At 36.6% G+C, this 10,000-nt stretch overlaps 1 protein-coding gene across 1 annotated transcript in view; it reads left to right on the top strand.

The window, feature by feature from the left end:
- Positions 1-114: 114 nt before the first annotated feature.
- LOC138000843 (proton-coupled zinc antiporter SLC30A9, mitochondrial-like) overlaps positions 115-10,000 on the top strand; it is a 22,819-nt gene continuing 12,933 nt past the window's right edge. Inside the window, exons 1-5 of the mRNA XM_068847508.1 lie at positions 115-296; positions 2,400-2,492; positions 3,217-3,337; positions 8,266-8,364; positions 8,944-9,035. Of these exons, the coding sequence (XP_068703609.1) occupies positions 176-296; positions 2,400-2,492; positions 3,217-3,337; positions 8,266-8,364; positions 8,944-9,035 (526 nt within the window). The 5' untranslated portion in view covers positions 115-175. The remainder of the gene's footprint in view (positions 297-2,399; positions 2,493-3,216; positions 3,338-8,265; positions 8,365-8,943; positions 9,036-10,000) is intronic.

The following is a 10,000-nucleotide window of genomic DNA, read 5'->3' as shown; positions in this document are numbered from 1 at the left end:
ATCGACCGTTACAACTGTCTCAAAATAACGTGACGTCACGCGCTCTCGCATCCTCAGGGTTGTCCGCCTTTGGCGCGCGTGACGTCTTCGTGTAAGAGGGCCGTTTGCATACACCTATGAGCTCCGACTGAGGACAAAGAAAGATGGCGGACCAGTTTTAAAATGCCTGCATTTAATGAGAATGTGGGCAAATGTTTGGAAAATTTTAGCCCAAAATGCGAAAATTACGTGTTTTCGACAAACGAGTGGTCTAACTTCATGGAAAAATGTTGGATTACAAGTTGAATTCTTCCAAGGTACTATCTTTTGGATCTACATCTCAAGCTCAGCTCGCAATTGAATTATTTTTAAGCTTTAATTAATAAGCTTACTTGTGTATAAGTTTTTTGTTCTTTTATCCAAGCTAGCTATGAGAGCCGACAATTGAATGTTAACTCTGGACAAGTAAATCAGTCACCTACTGTGTAATATTCGTGGTTGTGTTACTCCTTCCGGGATTTTCAGTTCTTCACTAACTATACAGTGTACTCTCAGGGCTCCCAATGAACCAAATTCTAATATATTGTAGAAGAAATCCGCTTGCTTACAGAGTGTTTTCTTTTTGTCATAGCTTTCCTAAAAAAAGAAAACTACGGTTAGGGAAGGAAAAAATTCACCAGAGACTACCAAATCCACAGCAGGTTTAAAACACAGGTCACATTCCACAGGTCACTCGTTACAGGTCATTGTTTTACCTTTACTGAAGCAACCCAAAACCTTCAAACTGTCAAACCTCCCTGTCGACTTTTGTCTTTAACAGGGCGTCAAGTTCCTATTTTTCCTATTTTTTGGCCTGCTTCCTATTTTCTCCTATCTTTTAAAGGAATTCCTATCTTTTCCTATTTTTAGGGTGCAGGGGAACATTTTGAAATATTTGAGATAAAATTCTTAACAAAAAGAAACCTTTCTGTCAAAAACATTCGGAAAATGTAAAGAATTTATCATCTGATGTTTCTGCCCAGACTTTCTCGTGTTTTTGTAGCATGCAAAGGAGTCTGGCAGGTCAGGCAAGTAATTCAATCCAATTTCATCCTCTTTGTTTTCAAAGAATACATGTAGTTGTTTTATTAATATACCATCTATTTAAAGACATTTGTATCTTGTATCTTTAGCAATATTTTATTTTAAAAAGTTCAAACATTTTTTCAGCCTTACATGTTTTGTGATGGCTGTTAGAGCGGTAACAATTACAAACAAACTCATTTTATTCCCCGCATAATTATTGTGCAGTGTGGCCAAGGGCCAGGGACCCTGGGTTCAAGACACGTTATGACCACTGGAATTTGTTTGGATTCTTACCAGTTGTTGAATGTTCTGTTCTGTCATGATTGTGTTTCATTGATCCTGAAAAGCCCCTATGGGGAGTGGTCAATTAAGTGTGTACTGTATTGTATGTCCAAGAGAGGACAAGACGTAATTTTAGAAGCGGTAACTTTGAATAAACTATTGGAAATGAGAAAATTTAATTTACATGTAGCTTCTGAAGTTCTTTATAGAAGCTGACGTCAACTTCCACTGCACATCATTCTAATACAAGAAAATTTCAGGCGAATTGAAAGCATTATGAAGAGGTTTTGATGCCAAATCGCCTGGAAGTGAATTCATTTTGACAACATAAATAATTTTGTTCATCCGTGTAGATACATGTAGTTGCTGTACTTTCTGGTATACATAACTTGCAGTTGGTACAGGCCCTTTACAGAGAGAGTTTGATCCTATCTATAATTTCAGAGGGTTGAAGATCACGCCATATAGGTGAAATGTTTCAGACAAAAATTAATTCTGGCCACCGTATGTCCTATTTTCCTATTTTTTGAGTGCCATTTGTCACTTGACGCCCTGCTTTGGGAAAAACTGAAAAGCAAGTGCTGCAGACCAAAAGCGGCAAAGTACAACAAACAAAACCTGCTGTGGCCTGGCAGGACAATGGTTCAAGTACATGTATACTGTAGCCTGGTTAGATTAGTTATTGAATATGCAGCACCCTTCTGGGGACATACTCTGCGGTTTATCTGAGCAAAACCCTAGAATCGATACAAAAGAGGGCATTAATTTTAATATCATTTTCCTTGGGCTGCCACATGATGTAGCCCTTAGCCATTCAGGCTTGCTGCCCTTCAGTCAAAGGCGGGAAAATCATGCCAAACGTTAATGGAGAATTTCCAGGATAAAGGTTTTCTTTTAAACATAATACCCATTTCCCCCGAAGCCCACCACAGGTATTCTCTTCACTCTGGCTCTGTTGTTAGAAGTGGTGTTAAAGTAGTTGCCAGGACTGAACGAATGAACAATTTTTGTACTTATAAATATCAATAATATAGTTGCTGGTGCCCTTGCTATTTTCCATTTTCATTGTACAGGGTATAAAAGCTTGAGAGGTTGTTCAAGTTACACAGGAAGCAATGGCAAATGTACAGATAACACAACTCAAGGCAAGAAGACCAATAACAAAGGTAAGCTAAAGTACCACCCTATTAAGATGGCCTAATGCACTGTAGGTAGTTTGCAACCATTCTGTAGAGACACAGGTAACAAAGCTACAATGTACCATAATTATTGCAGGTGGACGAACAAAAGGAGATAATGAGAGATCTTTTGTTTTTGTCCACCAACATGGCGTTGATGACGTAACATGAAAACCACCTATATGAACATACATGTAGCAGTGATGAGGCAGGGGTACATGTATGAAACTGTCCTAATGTGGATCCTGACGAATTTATATTGATTCTCAAATCCACTTGGAAAACTTTGTTTTTGCATGATCCAACCCTCTCCCACTCCTGCATTTGTGCTGGCTGTTGGCTGTTCTTTGCATGACTGTTACTGATAAAAATTATTATGTTAGCTTGATCTCAACAAGCTGTACTTTAACATCAACTATCAGTCAGGGCAGTAGGTTGACTCATGATCATCTTTTGCTTTCATTACGATGATTGGGGGCTTAAAGCATGGTTGCAAAATGGAGCATGGCTGCTAATCATTGTTGTTCAGATTTGCCTACGGTAATTATTATGATGGTTTAATGACAAAAATCTGAGCTACAGAGTTACAAATGTAACTGATGGATCCAAATTGAAAATAATAGGAAAAGCTTGTTGGAACCACAACTTTCCTTTTATTCACTGTACATCATTGGTGTTGATTACTAGTGCCTTTTTTACATGTATCGTTTAGGTGAGCGGAAAAAGAGGCTCTTTAAACTACCACCAGGAGACATTAATTATGACAAAAAGTACTATCAAAACACCTTTATTTCAACCACACGAGCCATGAGTGATTATCTTCTAAAACCAAGGTTTGTACCCTTTGAAATTTTTGTGTACATTAGGATTACTGTAATGATAATACATGTAAAGCCGTTCTGATATGTAAGTATCAAATCTATCAGCTGGGAGGTAAAATTAGATGAACTGTTTTCTAGGTGACTTTTTGTAAAAATGTCAAGTGCAATTAATTGTGAAAAAAGAATAGTTTTATTGTACTGAAAGAGATGTTATGTATTGTAACCCCGGTGGATGAAATGAAGACTTTCTTATCAAAGTCTCTCCTATTATAGGGTAATTCCACAATATTTTGCATGCCACGGAGGGGACATCAGAAAACAAAACCATAAATAGCTCCTTTTGCCAAATTTAGTTTAGTTCCCTGTGGACTTGTAATGATGAAATAAATGATGACTCTTCTTTGTCAAATCCTTTCAAAATTATTTCTGTCACATCTGGCAAGATTTAGTCCTTTATTCAATCTGTCACGGAGAGGACCAGAAAACCAAAGAAAATAGAAAATTAAAAACTAGGCTAAAAATCCTGTGAATGTAAACCGGCAGCAACAACACTTAAGTGCACATTTGATTTTTATGTTAATCAACAATTAAACTGCATTGATGGAAAAGACATTCTTGCTCTCTGATACAGCACAGATAATAATGAGTGATCATGGTTATTGTCACAGAGGGGACTGTCATGGAGGGTGACTCTTGTCTAATAGATAGCAGTCATTAATAGCCACTCTGCAATCTTCTCTGTAGCAAAGTGTTTAAAGTAAAACAATGATACTAGACTTGTCTAGTGTTATAACCAAAACATTCTTGAGGTGTATTATATATATCTGTAAGAATGTTGCACACTCTTTTCATAATACATTCCTTCTCAAACAGGGTCACTTTCTGATTATTTTTGTTTTATTTTATTTAGAAATATTAGGTTCTAACAAGCTAGGCAATTGCAAAAGACAACACTGTACTGTAATGTAAGGCTCATTAAGACCTTGTCCTAACAAAAACAAGACACTTTCCAATCTGCAACTTCCATGAAGTCTTATAAAGTCATGTATAATCTGAAAATACAAACAGCTCGGATACATCAATTATAATTTAAGTGTCTCTCTCTCAACAATGACTGAACACAGAATTGAGGTGATAATTTTTTTTTCTGAAAGTAGTGACCTCATTTATGCATGTATGAATGTAAGTGGTTCATTGAATGAAAGTGCCGTACATCAAAAAAGGCAAGAACAACTTCTGAATATAACTTGCAATACAGTCAATTGTATAGGGACACTGTTCTATGAAAGCAAATGTCAGTGTACATTTTACCATGCTAGTAGAATATAAACTTATGGACCTATGCAGATCTTCCATGTTGTTTACAAACATGTATGAATGGTGTAGTTTTACTAGCAATGGCTAATGTGATAAAATTTTGTACAAGATTACTTCCAGCATATTTTTCAGACAGTTTCATGTTACCACTAGTCCAAGTTTCTTATCATGCACTGCTTAAAGTTTGAACTGCTTTCTAATGAAAAGGTGCACTTTCTCAACCTCACGCTGAGTTGAGGGCAATTGCCCACAAGTAAGACAGGACCATAAAAAAGGCAACTACAGTGTACCCTCTCAGAAAAACCCTCGTGAATAATTACTCTGCCTCTTGGAACTGACGCCTGATATTGTAAACATGACAACTAAATGGTCTCATTTGGGCCTGCAAATCTTTCTCTGATTCAGCAATTGTGCAGTCAACAAGGTTTTTCTTCACAGCTCCTTCCACTTTTTGCCACTGATAGTAGCTGGATATTGAGTCATCTTTGTCTAGGCCTTCAAAAAGATTATCAGTTAAGCTCAGTTACCCCACAGCTGTCACAAACCCTGTCAATGCATTTGCAAGAGTCAAGACTACATACTGTCTTTGCAACAGCTTCTTCACTTGATATGCAGCCAGATGTGCCAAGTCTTGATAGGCCTTGAAGGAGGAGGTCAATATTTTCATGATACTTACAGATGCATACTTCATGGTCAAATGCAGATGATGGTATGACCTGGGGTGGCCGGAGTTGTGCAAACTTGGATTTGCCAATCTGAACATTGCTTTCTGTGTTCCCTTTTACTATCAGCTAGTTTGACAGACACATAATCTTTCTTCCCTGGAAGCATTCTGCTGATGTCCTCTCTTAAATAGAAATTCTGCACCTTTTGTATCTCATGATCAGTGAGAGCATCACATCTTTTTTTTCTGTCCTTGCTGTACTCTTTTCTTCGCTTAAAGTTGTTGTCATACAAATCCACCACCGCCTTCCGTTTTCTTGGGGAAAGATCTTGAACAATCTTTGCTAAGTCACTTGCACTTTTCTTTCAGGGCATTTTGGCAGGTGCTTCTTTGCTCTACTGAGTGCTTTTCCAAACATCTGAGGGCTTTAATTACTTGACTACATGTCAAGTTTTGCCTGTTTTCTTGATCACGTCTGCTATTTTTTTCCTTTGCCTTCTTTTCTTCGCTCTTTCCTTGGCTCTCAAAGCTTCAGGCTGATTGGCTTTCTTCTTCAAATAATCATTTTTCTTTCTTTCTGTCCTTCTTTTTAACCACCTCATACTTTTCTTCATTTTCCCTCAGTCTTTCTCTGTATTTCTTTGTCCTCTCTTTGCTTGAACTCGTTTTGAACTGCTCTACAAGAACTGCATGTGTGCTCTTGCTTTAGTGAGCATGTTCAGTGTCTATCATCCCATAATCCTTTAAAGCTTTATCATGAATCATTCATGAGAACTTAATAAATGCTTATTTCCACTGATTAACTGCACATTTTGGCAGGTTAAGTATTACTGTTCTTTGTTCTTTGTGTGAGGAGATTATGGATGGTTAAAACAGTTTATCTTCAATAGCAGTAGTTTCTCTTTCAAAAGAATAATTCTTCCTCCAAGAAATATATGTCCGTTCTGGACAGTAAAGTCCCTTCCGTGTCAAAAAAGTCCCCTCTGTGACAATTTTTTTTTCACAAAAAATGTCCCCTCTGTGACAGAAAAGTCCCCTCTGTGACACAAAGTCCCCTCTGTGACAAAAAGATCCCCTCCGTGACATTTAAAGTTTTCACACCTATCCTAAGAAAAGAGAAATAGAAGAACTCCTCCACAACTTGTAAGTTTGTCAGCCCATACTTCAACTGTAAACAGAATTTCGTATAATTATTACCAATTGCTTTGAAGAGATAATAATTTTTATCCCTATATTTTTTGTCACAGAGGGGACAATTCAATTTTGGATGAGGCCTTGATCTCTTTCTTCAGACAAAATCAGGGAGAAATAATTAACTTAAACAGTCTAAGTAAATAAGTAAATGTCCTGACAGGTTTTACTAGATTTCCTATCAAGATAGATTTACAATGTACCATGGTCATTTGTGCATGTCCCCTCTGTGACAGCCCAATAGGCTGAATTGTTTAATTAATGATAATTTATGCCATGAAATCATTCCGCTGACATCCGAAAAGTACAATTTCATAACAGTCTAGATACTGTACAGTGTGTACAGTTATACTGTCCTTTAAGTGAATGCTAATTTTTACAAGCGTATGTCTCAAGTACCGTGGAATTACCAGGTATAGTCACTGGTACATGTGTACAGTATCCAAACTACATGTATACAGAAGGTCCTAGGTTCGACTTCTGAAAAGAAGCATTTGACTTTTTTCAGATTACCTGCATTACACGTAGTCACCAATGATAACAACAACAACAACAATACTTTATTTACTCTAATTACACTTAATACACATTTGCAAATACTATAAAATTAAAAGTGTAACAACATACATTGTATGGAGAAGGAGATATGTGTATAAAAGTCGAGTCAGGGGTTTAAATAAACCTTGCGGTTTTCGAGTTATTCCCCCTGGCCTTAGATGTTCAAAAAGTGGATAACGCTATCCAGTAGATAAATCACTGTCCATTGGATAGCACAATTGGTTTTGCTATGATCAACTTATCCACTATTGATTTACAGTATCCGGTGGATAGCGCTATCCATCGTTTGAACAACTGGGGTCAGATAAATAAGCCTCTTCAAGAATAGTTTCGTTCTTTTGATGATAACACGGCTCGCAATTGTGACCAATATGGTTGCCAATGTGAGTAAAAATTCTCCTTAAGTCGCCAACTTGGTGAGTTCATTTCTGAATGAAAGTGAATAAATGAATAAGTGATCCAGGTTAAGGAACATCTACAGTGTAAGATTGCTTTGCTGCAACAAAAATGTGGAGCAAATCAAATTAATATGTCTGGATTTTACATGTACTGTAGCGTTCAAAATTTTAGTACAACGCCATTACCACTGGTGTTACTTCTGTGTAAATCGTGGGCACAGTATTTTACAGAAAGACTGCTGACCCGTATTGAATTAACATACTTTGTATCCACCATGTTACCAGTAATTGTGTTTTGCGCTTGTAACCTACAACCTGACAGGTAGCATCGATTTTGACAGTTTTATCTGCTTTCTTTACATTTTGCTTGTGCATTGAGGATGTGGTAAAATTGTCTTTTAAAGTTCTGAATTTTCTTTCCTCTCTTTGGGGCTCCTATACCTTCTGGCAACTTGAAGTTACTTATATTGGGGCCTTACATGTAACTTCCTCAGTTACGTTGTAGTCGCGAAAAGGTAACTTCAGTTTTTTTTAAATTTTGAGCCCTGCATGGATAACATGTTCAGCATTCACTAATCCCACTAGAAAAAGACAAAATTATTCCAGCAGACTGCGAAATGAATAATGATTTAATGCCAACAAGGGGATTTTTAATCCATGATATTCACTTTGCCTTTGAATGAAAGTATTATTGCAATAATATTGAAAACATTATAGTTTTAATCATGACTTATTTTAAAATGAACATTGCAGCGTCTACTAAATGTCTTGCTAAGTAACAAGTTTGACAGTAATTTTTGATTAATTATCAGTGATTTAGAAGGCCTGAAAACTACAGCAGTTCGCAGTGCCTACAGTGACCCAGATCAGCCTCCTGATGTTTGTTACCTAAAATCTGATGTAGAGAAAAGGTAATTCACTGGGTATATAGAGATTAACCTTGACAGTTTTCAAGAGTTGATTAACTTCTTAAGGTCACTGCAAATTTATACACAGCGTTAGATTTCAGCAAGTTTATCATGAACAACTGTGAACAAACAAACAACTTTTTTGCCATGGTGCTTTTTTCGATTTTATTATTTTTCTCTCAAAATCATGCATGCGTGCGGCTTATAAACTACTAAGTGAAGTTCTCAGGTTTGTCAAGAATCTCTGTGTAGAATTAGGTATGTGCATGACAGATGGCAGTATGCATGTACATGTACAACACAGCAAAAGCTGATGAATATTGATGACATTGAGAGTTGTAGCAAAACCAATGAAACTATACAGTGAGGGATGAAACGCTGATACATGTACATGTAGGTTGATTAACTCTTTATGCTGTACACAGGTATAGCGGTGTCTACTCTTAGACAAGTAAAATTAGTATATCATATTGGGTAAAACATCAAATTTAACAATGCATTACAAAGAAGATGCTAATAATTATTGGCAAAATAATCAGATTTGTGGGATTCAGTGAGTTTTATGTTTTGTGTTACTTACAGATCACATGAAATCTGGGGAGGCCCTGAAGGGCTTGCAAGAGAGATCTGGAAGAGGAAAAAGGCATACGAAGAAAGTGAGCGTTACAGAAAAGGTAAGAAAACAACCTCTTTAAATAGTGTTTTTTTGCACAGTTTACTACATGTATAAAATTGCTTAGAGCTGTCATTTGCCTTTGTTTAACATTTTACATGCTTTCTTTATTTGATTGGCCTCAGGAACCTGCAGGTTATTCCAAGATAAACGCAACCTACAGATTATGTTTATATTACTCATGGGCTCAGGGTGCCAGTTACCGGTATTAGTTATTATGACAGCTAGTATGGCAGTCTTCTGCAAACAAAGAATTGATGATAGAGCGTTCATTTAATTTGCTTTATTTTAGTATCCATTCTTTGGCAAATAAACGAGGTCCACTCACCTTAACCTTGATTGCTCTAGATATTTAATAAAAAAATAATAGTCTTTTAATTTCTATTATCCTTAAAGTTAATTGTCTTTCTCCATACTACATGTACATTGCATAATAATTATTGGTTCCCAAATGTAACATGCAAACTTCAAATTTAATTGTCTTTATTGGTAGGTCATGAAATACTCAAAATGTTTGGGCACTGTAATGTCCATTTTTAAGGCTATAGTTAGCCTGTACTGTGTTCTTTACTTTGGTTGATTTCCAGTTCAGAATTAACTGATGGTATATTTTAGATCATCTAATACAAGAGCTTTTGAGAAATTTGTAGTGTTTTTCTCCAGTTTTGCTCCAGTTTTCTAGCCCAGGGGTTGTTTTTATCGCGTTTGAGTCAGAAGAACACAGGATGGCGCAAATCACATACATTTGGGTGCTGCTCAAATATGTGTTGATTATTCCAAACATGTGGAGAACCAAATTAGTGAACCACAATGAGTTAAATATTACTGTTCTCTGATTCTGTTTAATGGTTCCGATTCCGAGTGTCTGTTTAGTACTGTTGATGACCATTTACAGTGTACTTCACTTGAAGCCTGACAAGCTTTATCCCACCTTTGATTCCTTGGTTTCTGCATTTAAAATACACT

Source organism: Montipora foliosa, chromosome 4 (genome assembly GCF_036669935.1).
Source record: "Montipora foliosa isolate CH-2021 chromosome 4, ASM3666993v2, whole genome shotgun sequence".
NCBI classification, from domain to species: Eukaryota; Metazoa; Cnidaria; class Anthozoa; order Scleractinia; family Acroporidae; genus Montipora; species Montipora foliosa.
Note: the sequence above shows the minus strand (reverse complement) of the source record. Positions and strands in the feature narration are given on the sequence as shown.